The sequence below is a fragment of the Mauremys mutica genome, chromosome 1, assembly GCF_020497125.1.
Source record: "Mauremys mutica isolate MM-2020 ecotype Southern chromosome 1, ASM2049712v1, whole genome shotgun sequence".
Lineage (NCBI taxonomy): Eukaryota > Metazoa > Chordata > Testudines > Geoemydidae > Mauremys > Mauremys mutica.
The window spans coordinates 358,143,873-358,162,674 of record NC_059072.1 but is presented as its reverse complement, the minus strand read 5'-3'; the positions used below and the strand labels follow the sequence as shown (position 1 = coordinate 358,162,674).

The 18,802-nt window shown below is 45.9% G+C and overlaps 2 protein-coding genes across 2 annotated transcripts in view; both read right to left on the bottom strand.

The window, feature by feature from the left end:
* LOC123374091 (olfactory receptor 52K1-like) overlaps positions 1-18,802 on the bottom strand; it is a 236,777-nt gene that overhangs the window by 188,217 nt on the left and 29,758 nt on the right. The window lies entirely within an intron of this gene.
* LOC123374128 (olfactory receptor 52R1-like) lies at positions 2,520-3,518 on the bottom strand. The gene has a single exon (XM_045023662.1). The coding sequence runs from the start codon at positions 3,516-3,518 to the stop codon at positions 2,520-2,522; it is 999 nt and encodes a 332-aa protein (XP_044879597.1).

The window sequence follows — 18,802 nt, the reverse complement described above, 5'->3', positions numbered from 1 at the left end:
GTAATTATAAGAGACAGGAAACAGATCAAAGCAGGTTACTTTGGAAATCAAACAAACTTGCATTCTAAGATTTATACACACTAGATAGAACAATAGAATATCAGGTTGGAAGGGACCTCAGGAGGTCATCTAGTCCAACCCCCTGCTTAAAGCAGAATCAATCCCCAACTAAATCATCCCAGCCATGGCTTTGTCAAGCCTGACCTTAAAAACCTCTAAGGAAGGAGATTCCACCACCTCCCTAGGTAACCCATTCCAGTGCTTCACCATCCTCCTAGTGAAAACGTTTTTCCTAATATCCAACCTAAACCTCTCCCACTGCAACTTCAGATAATTACTTCTTGTTCTGTCATCTTCCACCACTGAGAACAGTCTAGATCCATCCTCTTTGGAACCCCCTTTCAGGTAGAAGCAGCTATCAAATCCCCCCTCATTCTTCTGTTCTGCACATTAAACAATCCCAGTTCCCTCAGACTTTCATGTGCTCCAGTCTCCTAATAATTTTTGTTGCCCTCCACTGGACTCTTTCCAATTTTTCCACGTCCTTCATGTAGTGTGGGGCCCAAAACTGGACACAGTTCTCCATATGAGGCCTCACCAATGTCTAATAGATTGGAATGATCACATCCCTCGATATGCTGGCAATGCCCCTCCGTATACAACCCAAAATGCCATTAGCCTTCTTGGCAACAAGGCACACTGTTGACTCATATCCAGCTTCTCGTCCACTGTAACCCCTAGGTCTTTTTCTGCAGAACTGTTGCCTAGCCATTCGGTCCCTAGTCTGCAGCAGTGCATGGGATTCTTCCATCCGAAGTGCAGGACTCTGCACTTATCCTGGTTGAAACTCATTAAGTTTCTTTTGGCCCAATCCTCTAATTTGTCTAGGTCCCCCTGTAGCCTATCCTATCCCTACCTTCCAAAATATTGAACAAAACCAGCCCCAGGACCAACCCTTAGGGCACTCCACTTGGTACCGGCTGCCAACTAGACATGGAGCCATTGATCACTGCCCATTGAGCCCGATGATCTAGCCAGCTTTCTATCCCCTTATAGTCCAGTCATCCAGCCCATATTCCTTTAACTTATGGGAAAGAATACTGTGGGAGACCAAATCAAAAGCTTTGCTATAGTCAAGGAATAACACGTCCACTGCTTTCCCCTCATCCACAGAGCCAGTTATCTCCTCATAGAAGACAATTAGGTTAGTCAGGCATGACTTGCCCTTGGTGAATCCATGCTGACTGTTTCTGATCACTTTCCTCTCCTCTAAGTGCTACAGAATCGATTCCTTGAGGATCAGCTCCATGATTTTTCCAGGGACAGAGGTGATGCTGACTGGCCTGTAGTTCTCCAGATCCTCTTTCTTCCCTTCTAAAAAGATGGGCACTACATTAGCCTTTTTCCAGTCATCTGAGACCTCCCCCGATCGCCATGAGTCTTCAAAGATAATGGCCAATGGCTCTGCAATCACATCCGCCAACTCCTTTAGCACCCTCAGATGCAGCTTATCAAGCCCCATGGACTTGTACTCTTCTAGCTTTTTTAAATAGTCCTGAACCATTTCTTTCTCCACAGAGGGCTGTGAAGTAGAATTGTCTATATCTCACCCCGACTGATGATACAAGCAGGCTTACAGAGTCTTGAGGCACAGGCTGCATCTGCTTTGCAGTCTGGGTTCCCCTCCCCCATTCAAAGTCTTTTGTCTTACAGAGCTTCTTGCACGTGTTGAGTTGTGCGGGAATGAAGACAAGAGATGATGTCACTCCCCATCCTTTATAGTTTCTTCCAGGTTGCTGGAAAGTCTATGTATGTGACATGGGTGGTCTGCCTCCATTGGACAAACATTCTCCATTGTCTCCGTACTCCCTCCGAGTAGGCTTTCTTATACAGAGTTCCTGAGCTAGTGGTTTCTTCCCTGGATGAGTGTTGACAACAGCAATTAACAGTATCTGGCTACTCCTTTCACATCCCTAAAAGGCTGGTTTTGGGTGTTTCCAGCCTCACATCACACTTTAGTAACTCACACATAGCAGGATTTCATAGCTTCACATACAATGAGAGTGCATACAATCCGAGGGGATATCAATGTTTAGCAGATTAAGACTTTTAGAATGATACCTCACAGGGCATATTTTGTACAAGACATACCATAATTACATCGCCATGGTAAATATGGGTGCTTTGGGGTGCAGAGTGTCACAGGGATGATCCAGAGAGTGACAGGGGGTGGGAAGGAAAGGAGCGAGTGAGGGGCAGGGCTTTGAGGGGAAGAGGCAGGGCAGAGAGGTGGGGCCTCAGGCTTCCAGTTACCAGCAATTAGAAAGGTGGCAACCCTATGAGTTGTACATAGGCAGATTCCCCAGTTTGTGACGCTGACACAGCACAGTAAGGTCAGGAAAGGATTTAATGTCTTCTTGACTGGCTAGTCAGTGATTCAGGGAAGAGGGCCCAGCACCATGTCACCAGACAGCTCTGCATAGAGCTCGGTCTGAGATCCAGAGAACCACGAGAAAACTTTAGGTCCATTTATGAGTAAAGGGCTGGAGCAGCCTATCCCGGATCTGTTGGTTCCTCGCCCCATAGATGATGGGGTTTAGCATGGGGGGCAGTAGGAGGTACATGTTGGCCATGAGAACGTGGAAATGTAGGGCCACATTGTGCCCAAAACGGTTGGTGAGGAAGGAGAAGAGAGCTGGGATGTAAGAGACTAAGATGACACAGAGGTGGGAGCCGCAGGTCCCAAAAGTCTTCAGCCGGGTGTCCTTTATTGGGAGTCTGAAGATGGCCCTGAGGATCTGGGTATAGGACACGGCGATAAAAAACACATCCAGCGTGGTCACGAAGAATGCCTCAGAGAGGCTGTAGTAACTACTGACGCTGATGTCAGCGCAGGCCAGCTTCACCACAGCCATGTGCTCACAGTACGTGTTTGGAATGATGTTGGTTCTGCAATATGGCCACCTCCTCGCCAGGAAGGGATGGGGCAGTATGAGCATGATGCCACGCAGCACCATGGCCAGGCCAATTTTGGCCACCACAGGATTTGTTAGGGTGGTGGAATGTCTCAGGGGATCGCAGATGGCCACGTAGCGATCAAAAGCCATGGCAACAAGGATCCCAGACTCTATCACAGAGAAGCTGAGAATGAAGTACATCTGGGTGAGGCAGGCACTGAAATTGATCTCCCTGGAATTGAACCAGAAGATGCTCAGCATTTTGGGTAGGATGGCTGTAGACACTACCAGGTCAATGATGGCCAGCATGCAGAGGAAATAGTACATGGGTACATGGAGGCTCGGCTCCGTCTTTACCATAAAAAGGATGGTGAAGTTCCCGAAGATGGCTATGGCGTACATGGTGCAGAAGGGGATGGAGATCCAGACATGGGCTGCCTCCAGGCCAGGAATGCCCAGCAGGATAAAGGTGGAGGGATTGATGAAGTCGGTTGAGTTGGAATCTGACATGATGAAGGGGAGAAGGTGTCCAACACTGAGGCAGAATGGTGTTTCCTGCATATACTGTATGTTTCCCCTGACTTCCTGTATGTGCCCAGGGTCTTGGGTGATGGTCGTAGGACAAACACCTGGATGGAGAGACAATGTTAATATGAGACACTATATGCACTACTGGAGGCTGTTCTCGTGGATGAAGCAGATTGGTTGCTCTTCACACACTGAAAAATGACATTTTCATTATTCAGATAAGTGAATTATGAACAACTGACCCTACTAATGCCAATTCTATATTTTATGGTGCTCCTTGCATCAATAGTTCCTCCACATCGTGGTGTGGGAAACCTTAGGAGGCATCAGCAGGAAACATGAGTGTATACTGGTTATCCCTTATTGTTCTCTAGGTCTTCTCTACACTGCCAAGTTTTTTCACCAAAAAGCAACATTTGGTGATAAAATAGCGGAGGTGTAAACATTATAAAGCCACTTTTGACAACGGAATTCCTCAGTTTCAGTGACGTAATAAATCCATCTTGACGAGAGTTGCAATGTTTTTATGCAACATTTTTGTCTCCAAAGTGCCAGTGTAGACACTGTTCTCGATGTTATCACTGTAATTGGCCAATTGCTTTTCTCCCATGCCCAACGTCCCCCACCCCTGGGAACACTCACCATGCTTCCAGTGTTCACCATCATGTGTGGTTGTCAAGGGTCAACGGGAAAGTGACTGGTGTGTTATCAGCAGTGTGTTTTGATGTAGTGTTTCAGTGCTGTACGTGTACTTAACAATAATGCTTCTCTTTATTGTTACTTGTGCTTCTCCAGATATGTCCTTGAAAGGAGGCACCCCCTCCACTCCAGCTGAGTGTCTCCACCAGATAAGAAAGTGCTCAAGATGGAGCAAGGAAGATATGTTCTGGGAGGTGCTGCAGTACTCTGATGCAGACAAGACAGAATGAAGGTGGTGGAAGGAAAGTGATAAGCAGGAAAGAAAAGAAAATGAGAGATTCACTAGGGATGCAATGGAGAGGCTGATAAATTTTTTTTAGTGGCAAACCAACATGCTGCAGTCCCTACTGATGCTTCATACTGAGCAGATGGGTCCTTGCCTTCCCCTTCAGCACATTCAGAACTCTTTCCCATGTTCTCCCCAAACTCTACCCGCACATTTCTTTCCGATTTCTGGGATGTCTCACTTTCCCGTTCACTCGACTGCCACAGACACCTTTTCAAATGAAAACTAAATTAAATTAATGGAGATATCCTATCTCCTAGAACTGGAAGGGACTGTGAAAGGTCATTGAGTCCAGCCCCCTGCCTTCTCTAGCAGGACCAACTAGGAGTATAATTAATGCCAGTCAACAGCATGGTTTATGGAAAACAGGTCATGTCAAAGCAATCTGATTTCATCCTTTCATGAGAGTACACGTTTGGTGGATCAAAGGAACCGAGCAGATGCAATAGACTTCGATTTCTCTGCGGCATTTGATTTAGTAGGGAAAAACATTCAGTTAAAAAATGAACACTATACAAAGAGCACATGTTAAATGGACTAAAAGCCGGCTAACTGACAGCTTTCAGAAAGCAGTTGTCAATAGGCCATTGTCAGTGAATGGGGGTGTTTCTAGTGGGGTTCTGCAGGGATCAGTTCCAGGCCAAATGCTATTCAATTTTTCTCGTCACTAATCTGGAAGGAAATAGAAAATCGTTGCAAATAAAATTTTCTAACGACTCAAAGCTTGGCAGAGTGGTTACAATGAGGCAGCCAGGGTAGACATAACAATTGATCTGGAGCATTTGTTGAGCTGGGCCCATGCAAACAAAATGTTTTAATACAGTCAAATGCAACGTGATCCTTTTGGAACAGGCAATGCAGGCCCGACCCCCAGGCTAGGGCACTGTACTATGGAACGCAGGGACCCTGAAAAGGATTTAGGGGTCATTTTGGAAAACAAACTCATCATGAGCTCCCAGCATGATGCTCTGGCCAAAATGGCTAATTCAATCCTTGGATGCATAATCAGGGGAGTAATGCATTGGAGCAGGAGAAGGATTTTACCTCTGCAAATGGCATTGATGAAACCGACTGCGTCAAGTTTTGGGATCCACATTTCAAAAAGGACGTTGAAGAATTGGAGACAGTGCAGAAAAAAACCACAAAAATGATTGAAGACTGGAGAAGATGCTTGACAGAGAGAGAGATTTAAAGAGCTTCATCTATTTATCTCATCAAAAAGACAATCAAGCAGAGACTGCCATGGGGAGAAAACCGTGGGTACTAACGGGCTCTGTAATCTAGTTTAGAAAGGCAGAGGAAGACCCAATGGCTGGAAGCTGAAACCAGACAAATTCCAATCGGAAATAAGGGCCAAATGATTAGCACTCAGGGTGATTAACCGTTGGGACAAACTGCAAAGGGAAGTGGTGGATTCTTCAACTCCCCATGTCTGCAGATCCAAACTGGATGCTTCTCTGGAAGATCTGCCTGAGGGCTTTTCTACACTTAAGCATTTTGCAGTGCCACGGTAGTGTTTTAAGTGTAGACACGACTTACATGGACAAGAGGAGTTCTCTCGTCAGTATAGGTAATTCACCTCTCCGAGAGTTGGCAGCGAGGTTGATGGAAGAATTGTTCCATCAACCTCATGCTGTTTACATCGGGGATAGGGTGATATAGCAACAGCTCTCAGGGGTGTGGATTCTTTTGTTGTTGGAAAAAAAGGAAATGCAATTTTGGGTTGCATTAACAGAGGCATAGCGCGCAAGTCATGGTAGGTGAGAGTACCGCTCTTCTCAGTGCTGGTTAGGTCTCAGTTGGAGTGCTGTGTGCTTTTGTCACTGCTGTCTGGAAAGGATGTAGAGAAACTGGAAAGGATCCAGAAGTGAGCGACAAAGATGATCCCAGGGATGGAATGCAAACCATAGGAGCAAAGGCTGAAGGAACTGGGTATGTTGAGGTTGGAAAAGAGGAGGAGGGTCATGATAACAGTCTTCAAGTATTTGAAAGGCTGCCATAAAAAAGATGGAGAAAATTTGTTCTCTCTTGAGACAGAGGGCAGAACAAAAGGCAATGGGTTCAAACTCCATGTAATGATACTGTCCATGTCAGCCACTCAATTAGGTCATTCAAACTCCAAATGCTGGTGGATATTCCAATATTTAGATTTACCAAGGCAGCCCAAAACAGCCCCTGTTTTACCTCACTGGCTACTCTGTCCAAACAATGCAGTTCCCTTAACTTAGTCTCAGGCCTCCATCCAGATACAAATGTCAAACATATGATGATAAATTCTGAAAATCTGATTTCATCATATAAAACAAAAGGTTTTTCCAATCCCAAAGGATCAGTCACACACCCAGTCCAATTATAACTTAGATCTTATCCAAAATACACGCTTATAGCCAATTCTTGTTAACTAAACTAAAAAGGTATTAAAAAAGAAAAGAGGTAGAATGTTAGTTAAAAGATCAATATACAGACAGACTTGAATTCAATTCTGGAGGTTCAGATACAAGCAGAGATGAGTTTGTAGTTTCCAAAAGTCCGTTTAGAAATAGTCCACAGGTTATAGTCCAATGTCCATAGTCAGGGTGATTTTAGTCAGTGATTGGGGATCTCAATTCTTATGGCTTAAGGTTTCCCCCTCTTGAAACCCAAAGCAGATCTGAGATGAAGCAGGATCGTGTCCCAGGGTTTTTACACATTTCCAGCAGCCTTTTGGCCTGAGAAAACAATAGGCTTAACTTTCCTTCTCCCAAACATCCTGGCAATTAGCACAGGGTCATTTATCCATTAAATAGTTCAGATGCAGGTTACCACAACCTTCAAAGAGACATATAGACAATAATACTATTTCCCTCAAGTGTCTCCCTAAATATTAATACTCCTTTCTTATCTTTGAATCAAAGCCATAGTAATAGACAAGACTTGTTTCCTTACATCACAACACCTGAGCAAAAATGTACCCTTCTATCTCTAGCAATGCAGGCTTGCATTTCAAAACTCTATTCATTTACATTTCTTCCTAACAAGTCTTTAAAGTTTGGCAATGGGGCAGGTCAGTCTGTGAGTCAATTAACTTTTTCTGGCCCTGTGTCACCTTTCAATGAGATATTATATTACACTCATAACGTCACACTACAGCAGAGCAGATTTAGATTAAATCTCAGAAAAAACTCCCTAACTGTAAGAACAGGAGGACAATGGAACAGTCGCCTAGGCAGATTGTGGAAGCTCCTTCACTGGAGGTTTTCCAAAGGTGACTGGAGTCATCTGTCCTGGATGGTTTATACACAACAAACCCTGCATCTTGGCAGAGGGTTAGACTAGCTGACCGTTGCAGGTCCCTTCTCACCCTGTCTACATCTACATGTACAATGTCAAACCCTAGTGTAGACCAGGTCTTGGTCAAACACAAGTTATGGAGCTCAATACAGAGGTAACTGGGTTAAATTTAATGGCTTGTGTTATACAGGAGGTCAGACAGGATGATCTAATTGTCCCTTCTTATCTTAAACCCTATGAATCTATCAATAAAGAAAGTAAATTTTAACTGTTTGGACTGAAATTTCCCACACTGGGTGTCTGCTTCTGGCGGAATTGTTTTTTGAAAGTTTCAGGCATCACAGTTCAGCCGACTTCTCAAATGAAGCCAGGAGAAAAGATGTCTTGTCCATGTTGAAAAATTCATACAATTATTCCAGTGAGGAGCCCTAGCACCACCATGCTTTCTATCAGAAAGTCAGGTGAGAGCCCCTCCGCCCCCCGTTAGCAGCCAGAGCCCTGAAATGTTGTGCAGCAGGAGATCCAAATATGCGCTCTCGACTTCATCTAACCATGAACAAAACTGTCGGTGGTTTAACCCATTTGCAATTATTTTGTTCACTATCTTAATAACGAGGTTCATCACTTCCACACATTCAGGGGGGAATGTTTGAGCGCACAGTGCTTCTTGGTGCAAGATGCAGTGAAACGTCATCAGCTCTCGATCCAGCGACTTTTGAAGTAAATTCACAAAAGCCCTTCTGTGCTCCTCTCATACTGGGTGCACCATCAGTAGACACCAGGTGAGTGGTGTTTATTCCTTTGGCTTTTAGACAACTCAAAACAGCCTCACAAATGTCCTGTCCCCGCGTTTGGCCCTTTAGCAGTATGAGTTCAATCAGTTCTTCCTGCGGCCCATCAGAGTTCACATATCTGCATAACAGTGCTATCTGCTCAATATTGTTTACATCACTTGACTCATCACAGGCAATTGAATATGCTTGAGCTGAATTGATGTCATCAATTTGCTTATTGGTGATGTTTGTTGCCATTTTAATGGTCCTGTCCTTGACGGTCTTTGCAGAGAGAGGCATTTCTTTAATTTTCTGAATAATTTCCTGTTTGTTTTTGAATTCAGAGAATAGATGCTCTGATATTTTTATGAACGATTCTTTCATGTATTCTCCGTCTGTGAACGGCTTCCCCCTTCTTACGATCTCATGAGCTGCCACAAAACTAGCAGCTGTAGTTGAGTTTGGAGAGTTGATCCACTTCTTGAAAGTATGTTTGCTCTGCTCAACTTTCCGTAGTAGTTCCGAAATCGCTCTCTTTCGCCCATCTTCAGTTGGGTACTTTTCAGAAAATGCTGAGTGCTTGTTTTGAAAATGTCTTTCAACGTTACATTTTTTGTTGTTTGCTAATTTCTCGCCACATATCAAGCACACAGGTAAGCCAGTGTCATTGGCAGTGAAGGCAAAGGAATCTGTCCATGCAGAATTAAACTCTCTATTTTCTTCTGAGATTTTTCTTTTTTTGGGATGTATTCATGGTTAGCTTACCGCAGGGGTCGCACACTCAAGAAGCTGCCTGCAGGTAAAGGCAAGGGCTATAGACATGGATGTGACACATATTTTAATTGACAAATTATAAAAACTTTTTAAAAATTTGATGTTAAAGTATCACCTCGAACTCCAAGATAACTGTGCAACAAAATAAACAAAAATAAAATAATATATAAATAAAAATTAAATTAATAAATAACCGTTATTCTTTTTTTTTCTTTTGTCAAGGCCGAAGGGAGCCACAACAAGGAGGCTGAAGAGCCGCATGCGGCTCCGGAGCCGCAGGTTGCAGACCCCTGCTCTAGCCAATGTCTCTCTTTCCTTGTCTGCGCTTCTGTGCTATTTATCCAGCTTTAGAAGTAAACAGTCATTAAGGGACTTTCCCAAAGGGAGATGAGAACCCTTGGGCTCTCCGCTGAGTCAGAGAGAAATTGGCTTCTCTGTGTATTTGTGTATTTTTAAAAAGTAGTTGATTAGTAAGAAAACTAGGCATAATATTCTGATACCCTGTTAAGGCCTAGTATTAATGGGTAGATAGTAGCCAGAGAGATCTGGAGAAAGGTGACTGAGGGGAGACACAAACACTTTCTGCAGGCACACGGGGCTATCGCTAAGGGATCAGAGATCAGTAATTCTCATCAGTAACTATCATCATACTGTGCAGCAGGTTTCATTGAAGGATCTTCAAAACACCTAACAAAGGAAAGTCACTATGAACATATCGTCATTATACTGATAGGTAAACTGAGGCAAAGGGAGACGTGACTTGGTGAAGGTCACACAGAGAATGACAGACAGAACCCAGGAACCCTGACTTCCCTGCTGTAACCACGGTCTCTCCGTTAGTAACTGAGGGCATAACAAGAAAGAAATGGATTCATTGTGTAGCAGGGCTTGTTCCTTAGGTGGATGTGACAGACTTGCTCAGGATGCAACCTGGAACGGGGGTACCGCTGACCCCTCTAGCACACCAACCTGGGCTCCCTCTCACACTGTGAGGCTGTGACAAGCTACAATCCTTTCCAGGTTTTGCACTTCCACAGCCAGACACAGCAAGGGACTGAAATTTCCAACACAGGGTGTCTGCATCCGGCTGAATTGTTTTTTGAAAGTTTCAGGCATAACAGTTCATCCAAATTCTTGAATGAAGCCAGGAGAAAAGACGTCTTGCCCATGTTGAAAAATTCATATAATTATTCCAGTGAGGAGCCCTAGCACCTCCATGCTTTCTATCAGAAAGTCAGGTGAGAACCCCCCCCACCCGTTAATAGCCAGAGCCCTGAAATGCAAGAGGAGGAGGTGAGAGTCCCTGTGCATTAACTCACACACAGCTTACTCAGTTCTTCCTCCAAGGGGAGCAAAGAGGGACATTTTGGCCAGTGATATTGGAGCAAACTCATCCCCTGTGGCAAGGGCCCTGGCACGTTTAATGGCTCTGCAGAGCAGAAAGGACCACAGACCTATTCTCCAACCCATCACGCCCTCCTTGCACTGGGTTTGTCGAGCAGGTGAGCTCCTCAGCAAGAGCTGGTACCTGTAAATTGTGAGACGGACGTGTCTTCCCTGGCAATCCCCCACAGGCAGCCGTTTCTCACACCTCTCTCACCGCAGCATCTGCAGCAGCATCCCACGCCAAGAGCTGACACAGGGGTGTGCACCGTTTATAATATAGCTGTGAGCAATCCCAGAGGGGTTCGCTCTGCCTCTAGGGGAGAAGCTGCAACTGAATGGAAACAGGCTGGAGACCAGAGACACTCTAGCCAATGTCTCTCGTTCAATGTTTGTGCTTCTGTGCTATTTATGCAGCCTTAGGAGTAAACAGTAATTAAGGAACGTTCCCAAAGGGAGATGAGAACCCTTGGCCTCTCCGCTGAGTCAGAGAGGAATTGGCTGCTCTGTGTATTTGTGTATTTTTTAAAAGTAGTTGCTTAGTAAGAAAAATAAGGACAATTCCCAGCTCTCCATAGGGTCTGATACTCTGTAAAGGCCCAGTATTAATGGGTAGATAGTAGACAGAGAGATCTGGAGAAAGGTGACCGAGGCGAGACACGAACACTTTCTGCAGGCACATGGGGAGATCAGTAATTCTCATCAGTAACTATCATCATACTAAAAACATCAAATAAATTTGTTAGTTTCTAAGGTGCCACAAGTACTCCTGTTCTTTTTATCATCATACTGTGTAGCAACTTTCATTGAAGGATATTCAAAACAAATAGCAAAGGAAATTTGCTATGAACTTATACCCATTATACTGATAGGTAAACTGAGGCAAAGGGAGACATGGCTTGGTGAAGGTCACACAAAGAATGACAGACAGAACAGAGTCCTGACTTCCCTGCTGTAACCACGGTCTCTCCGTTAGTAACTGAGGGCATGACAAGAAGGAAATGGATTCATGGTATAGCAGGGCTTGTTCCTTAGGTGGGTGTGATGGACTTGCCCAGGCTGCAACCTGGAACAGGGGTACCGCTGAGCCCTCTGGCAAACCAACCTGGGCTCCCGCTCACACTGTGAGGCTGTGACAAGCTGCAATCCTCTCCAGGTTTTGCACTTCCACAGCCAGACACAGCCAGGAACAAACCCAGCTGCAGTTACATGAATGCTTTCACTAGGCACTTATGCACCAACAATAGAGAGGCTCCAGGCAATTCCCCCCCAACCCCAGTTCCCCAGTCTAGGACCCCAGAGCTGCACCGTCTTACCCTGGTCAGAAGCCCAGCGAGGGTAAGTTATTTACGCAGTCCACCCCTCCCTCCATGTGGAGAGCACAAGGCACTGGCCCCAGTCCCTGAGCAGGTTTCCCTTTGGCATTTCAAACAACACACTGTATTAGGTAAATAAAATATCAACCTGATTTATTAACTATAGAAGGACAGATTCCACCTGTCTTCCATACACAGGCTAGAAATCCCTTCAGCCTGGGACCAAATCACCAGTTTGGTCCTTGTTCCTAAGGTTTTTCCAGGTGTTGAGTTATGGGGGGGGAGTGAGGCCAAGTAATTTTGTTACTTCCATCTTTTATGGCGTCTTCCATTTGGAGGGAACTTCATTTTTCCAAGCAAAAGCCCCCGGAACAGTTAGTGGAAAAGTACAGACACAAATGGAATCCAGTGTCACATGAGCTGGTCACATGCCCTCGCACACTTTCAGAACTTTAGGTACAAAAATGATACATGCATACAAATAGGGTGATCATATTCTGCAAATCATAACTTTTTCATTGATACCTTACATGACATACTTTGTATAAAATACATCATAATCATATCACCTTGGTAAATATGGGAGTCCCAGAGAGTTGCTTTCAGGCGCAGAATGTCACACCTCCCCACTTCCAAGTATTTTTATTATACCACACCTTCTGCTTGGACACTTTGATTTGTTCAATGCCCATTGTGTCTTTCAATTCCTCCCTGAACCTTAACACGTGTTTAGTTACTGGTTTTCCTTTCCTCTCATTATCCCCTTGTAATGGGAGGCGGCCTTTGGCGGGACAGTACTGAGAGTATCAATTCAGAACAAATTGCTTAGAGCACGGCAGTCACAGCCCAAGGCTGGGGGTCCTTTACATTTAAGGTGCCAAACCAGACAGACAGAGAGGTCTTTGGTTTTACCCCACTGGCTAACGAGAAGTCACACAAGCAATTCCCTCAGATACTCCAGTTCCCTTGTATCACCACCAGCACCACTCCTTATGGGGATGAATGATTATGAAAACCAACACCCCAGTAAAAGAAAAAAGGTTCTAGCCATCCCAAAGGACCAAGCTGCAGACTCAGGTCAATCTACAGATTAGATCTTACCCACAAATCACTCGGTTGTCAATCCTTTAGAATCTAAAATCTACAGGTTTTTTTATAAAAAGAAAGAAATATAGATGAGAGTTATAATTGGTTACATGGAATCAAATACGTACAATAATTGCAAAGTTCTTAGTTCAGGCTTGTTTCAGGCTTGATGGGATTACTGTGGATTTAAATCAATCTAGTCTCTGGAGTAAAAAAACATCCCAGCCTGGATGGGTCATCCAGTCCTTTGTTCAGAGCTTCAGTTTCAAGCACAGTTCCTCCAGAGGTCAGAAGCAGGATTGAAGACAAAATGGAGGGGATTCCAGGGCCTTTTGTATCCTCTGCCAGGTGGAAGGGCACCCCTTTGTTCTTACTGTGGAAAATCACAGCAGCAAGATGGAGTTTGGAGTCACATGGGTAAGTCACTTGTCCATGCATGACTCAGTTTTAAGGCGGCAGCCATTGCTCCCCTGCTATCTTGAACGTTCCCAGGAAGGCTTCTCACATGTGGATTGGGTCTCCCAAGGTCCACTGTCAGTTAAGTGTTTCTTGATTTGACACTTACTCAGAATAGTCCTTTCTCAAGGAGCTGACGAAATGCTTCACTGATGCTATGTAGAATCAAACACATTGAGATACAAGTACGTAGCCAATATTCAACAAAGAGTCCTGTGGTATCTTATAGACTAACAGACGTAGTGGAGCATAAGCTTTTGTGGGTTTATACCCATTTCGTCAGATGCATAGCCACTATTCGTAAATTCAACTACAAAAATGATACACACATACAGACAGCATAATCATAACCAGCAAATTACAACCTTTTCATAGACACCTGACTCGACCTTCTTTGTATAAGTTTTGGTGCTGCTATATGACATTGGTTGCAACAATGATCTATATTGTCACAGTTAATGTCAATAATGTCACACCCCTTCAGTAGCGATCTCAGCCTAAGGCGATCTTTGGGGTCTCGGTATGTCGGGTCTGATGAGGTAAGGAAGTAAGTGGGCTTTACATGTTGGCTAGCCCTCTGCGGAGCTACTTCCCAACCCCAGGGTTATACCCATGGACATAATCCACCCCCCTCTTGGACTTTCCTTGTGATCCCCACTCCCAGCACTGGGACCTTCTGCTCCCCCTTTCCTAGAGGGTTGTGATCTGTGCTGTCAGGGCTAACAGGTGTGTCTTTTCACAGCTGCTTTCTGTGTCTTCCCAACCCAGGGAATTATCTCCTCCCCTCTGTCAGTTGGGTCATTAGCATTTCCACAGACACCACAGACCTGCATCCTATCTTAAAGAGACAGAGTTAGTTGTCACAACCACCTCAGGAACAAAGCCCTGAGAAGTCGGGAGCTGGATTGGGGTACCCTCCGTCACCCCCTCTCTATCCCCGAGAGGTCAGTTGTGTGACTGCTGCCCTCCGGCAGGTCAGTTACACAGTTCCCTCTCGAAGCCTGAGCTACCGGTTGGGTGCCTGGGAGCACAAATGCTGAATCTTCAATTCTGTCCTGGGCATCCTCCCCCATGTGATCAGTGAGGAGACATTCCTGTACCCCCACTATTCCTCCCCCAGTTTCCCTCACTGGGCCCCCCTCTAGGACACATACCCCTATGCTCTCTGGAGTGGGATCTCTCCCCTCGTCAGCCGTGAAGGGCTCACAGCTAACAGCCTGGACAGTTGTCTCCGTGGCAGACTGCACACACCCCTCCCTTCCCGAGGTGCTGTTGCCTCCTGCTGCAGTGTTAAAGGAACCCACACCCACCTCCTCAGTGGTTTCTATGAGCCTATCACCCTTCTCTGGCTCCCCTCCCGAGCACATCTCCCTTTGCTCCCTAGCATTGGGTCTGTACCTTGTTTAGTAGCACCATGGTCCCTTCTGGCCTTAAAGTCTGTGACTCTGTAACAAGTTGTGCATTTTACCCTGCTTGCTGTGCCACTGTGCAGGACTTCCCTAAGGTACAGCCTGGAACTGGGGTGCTGATGAGCCCTCTGGCACACCAGTCTGAGTCCCATCTCACACGGTGAGGACCCTCCAGGTCCTGCACTCATACAAACATTCATAGACAGGGACACCCCTGGCTGAGTCACATGAATGCTTTCACGAACCACTCATGAACCAACAATAGAGAGGTTCCACCCAATTCCCCCCAGCTCCCCAGCCTAGGACCCCAGAGCTGTACCGTTTTACCCCGGTCAGAAGCCTGACCAGAGTAAGTTTATTACCCAGCCCGTCCCTCCCTCACTGTGGAGAGGACATCGCACCAGCCCCTGTTCCTGAGCAGATTCCCCTTTACAGTTCAAACAACACACTATGTTAGGTAAAAAATATAAATCAGATTTATTAAGTACAGAGAGCGAGATTTTAAGTGATTAGAACTAATAAGCGTACAGATCAAAGTAGATTATGTTCTTATGTACATGACATAGTTCCTACAAGATTTGTGGGAACTATATAACAGTGGTGAATATGGGGGTGTAAGAGTGTTGCTTTGGGGTACAGGATGTCACAGCAATATATCTATCAACTACAGCTCCCTAAGATCGAATTTTGTGTTTTTATATAAGGCATTCATCCATGTCCTGAAAAAGACTACATTCTGGTCTGTACCAAAGGGGAAAACCGAACTGAGGTACAGAGCAAAGGAATATGAAAGAGTGTTTTCCCCGCTACCCAACACACACGCAATATGTGACCCCCTGAAAATGTCCCTCTCACTTTCCTTGTTCAGTGAGTGTCACCTGCACTTTGTTTGTCAGACCTCAGCGTCACACACATTATTGGATCAACAGACCTTTTGCCACAGTATCTGGGGAGCTGTTCGTCCCATCAGGTATCATCATCATTTTCATGGGAAACCCCAAAGGAACATAGTCTCCTTACAAACCGAACGCTGCCCGGACTGATCTTTGGGAAGGTGTTTAAGCGGGGTCAGGTTACATATTCGTGCAGCGGCTGGTCTGTTGTGCCACCAAAGCTTTTGGCACCCAGGTGATCACAGGCCATATCGTGGAATTCCTTGGCATGCTCACTTCAGAACTCGCTGGTCTTTCACTCTAGCAATGTGTTCCCAACAAGAAAGCTGCCAAAAATTGACAGAGTGCTGATGGGGGCGGTTGTGGGTTGACAATATCCTCACTCCTGATCTTGTGCTGATGATTTTGATAGGGAGAAGATGCTGGAGACCACGAGCATTGAAAACATCAGCCCAGAGTTCCTCAGCCTTCCTCAGTCCCCCACATTTTGCTTCCCTCCACTGGAGCTGGAGGACCCATTGTTCTATAGAGCTGAAGCTTTGTAGCAGCCTGCGGCCATGACATCCCCCCAAGGGCTGCACTGTATGAACGGAGCACCCACATCTTTCAAGCAGCCTCCAGCCCTGTCTATGTAGCTACCAACTGCCCAGCAATCCCTCTAGACAGGTTAATACTGAGCTGGTTGCTTTGCAGATGTAGGCTGCTTGATGGTAATGGCCAGGGACTTAGTTTTACCTGGTTAATAACCAGACTAATGCGCCCGGCTTTTTGCCCAGCCAGATCAGCGCTCAGCTGCAGCGGTTCACAGTGCTACACCTGCACTTGCCACTGAAGTGGACGGAATTACAGACCCTTGAGTGTTTGTAACTGGCAGCCAGGGTGGGATGCACACTAGAAGTGGCAGAGAGAGGGAGGCGTGTGTGTGGGGGGGGGAGTTAGAAAGGAAAGGAGAGAAAAGTAACCAAAATGGATGGAGAGAGTGAGAGAGAGAGAGATGGGACGATATCCAGTAGAACAGGGACTCCCTGCCTTTTCCATTCTGGGAAGCACTTTCCAAGGGAGAGACAAATCCTCTCCCTGACCCCAAATCCTCTCCCTGACCCTAAACCGGCACTGCCTGGTTCAGGAAATGTTTCCTTCAGGGATTCTGGTTGGATCAGTCTGGGAATTGAAGCACCCTGGGAAACACTCAGGGCAGAGGAGAGTGCGCCACATTATGGTGAAGAGAAGATCTTGTGGACACCTCCCTGCAGGTTTGGGATCGTCCAGCTTCACTCCCGATCCACTCCCAGTCCCCTAGCATCCGTGCACCAGCTCCAGGTTTTCTGTCACAGCCCCACTCAAGCTCCCGCACCCGGACACCTGCCAGGCAGCCGTGTTTGGGTCCCACACACTGGACCCAGGTGTTTTGAGTTGGGGCAGGGTTCAGGCCCTAGTCCAGGGCTGGTTTTCTAGGCCCACTCTCGGGGTGCAGCTTCCATTCTAGCACCTCCCTCTGGGAGCAGAGACCTTCACGCCAAACGCCAGGGCCCTGAGATTAGTTTTGGCTGGGATCCCCCAGACTCTCCCATTGCTTCAACACACCCTACGAGAGCTCCTCCTTGGGCGCGCTCTGTTCCCAGTTTCTCTCTTTCTGGGCATAGGATCGTTAAAGCAAACAGCCCCGGCCTTGCAAAAGGGGTTGTAAAACAATCCCTCTGCTTTAGAGAGCACAAGAGATACCCAGATCCAGTTAAACACCACACAGAACAGCTGCCCACCATTCCCTGCTTCAGTGGCCTCACTGCCCTGGAGGGTTCTTTGGGATTTGGTCAGATCTCTCTAAGGTGTCCACTGTGTTTTATAAAGGGCTGGACCAACCACTCCTCCCTCTGTTCCCTCTTCTGGGGAGGTTCCATTCCTTCCCAGCCCAGCCCTCAGCAGAGAAACTGGAGAAAACTGGTTTTATCTAGAATGCAGTTACTCCTTCCTTCTATCCGGGCAAGTTCTTGTTAGGGCTGATAATCTTAAATGACCAACCTATCTATAGATATATACCTCCGACCCAGCCTCTTGTCTCTGAGCACAAGGAGCCTGTGTGAAGAGTACAGTAAAACCGAAAGACATAAGGATACAGATGGTTCATACAATCAAACGTGAGTTAATAGGTGTGACACAGGGTCAGAAAGGGTTGTGCAACTAGCAGGCTAATTGACTCAAATTCAACCTTTAAAGACATATTAGAGAACTATATAAATGGCAATTAGGGCCATACTCTATAAATAGCAACATAACCTCGGTAAATGGACTAGAGCTTTGAAACGCAAACCTGTATTGTTAGAGAATTAGAGGTAATGCCAACTGCAAGTGTTTACTCATATCACGTTAGATATTAACCATTAAAACAGATGGTTCCTGTTTGTTGGTATATCTGTTGATTCAAAGATCAAAAGAAAATATTAATATTTAAATTAAACTTGGGTGTAATAACTTCATTATCTATACTTCCCTTTGAAACATTATCATAGCCTTCCAGTGGTCTATAAAAAAATACTTGGGTCCTGATCCTGTCATCTCAATACTGCTAAAGCTTCATCAGGGGAAGCTCAATACCGAGGTCTCCAGTTCCATTCTGGATCACCCCGATATTGGACATTGGACTGCAACCTGCAGATTAATTCTGAAAGAACTATTTGCAACTCAAAAGCTCACCATTTCTACCATGAAACTGACTTTAGAATTCTATTCATATCGCTATGTATAATGATGTCCGGCTACTGCAGGGCAGAGGGAGACGTTGAGTCATTAACCGGGGCCATCTCCTACCCACAGGCAGGCTCCTTGTCAGGCTGAAGCAGCTCCCATCCCAGCCCGGGAACAGAGGGAACCCAGCTGTGGGGGCTGGATGGAAAGTGGAGATTGTGATGGGATGTACCCCCAGGGTGCAGCCTGGAAGCTGTTGGAACCGCTGTGCCTCCAAACCATTCAGCTGG

Excerpts from the sequence above, each read along its gene's own strand:
- LOC123374128 (XM_045023662.1), bottom strand. The coding sequence starts at position 3,518 with ATGCAGGAAACACCATTCTGCCTCAGTGTTGGACACCTTCTCCCCTTC.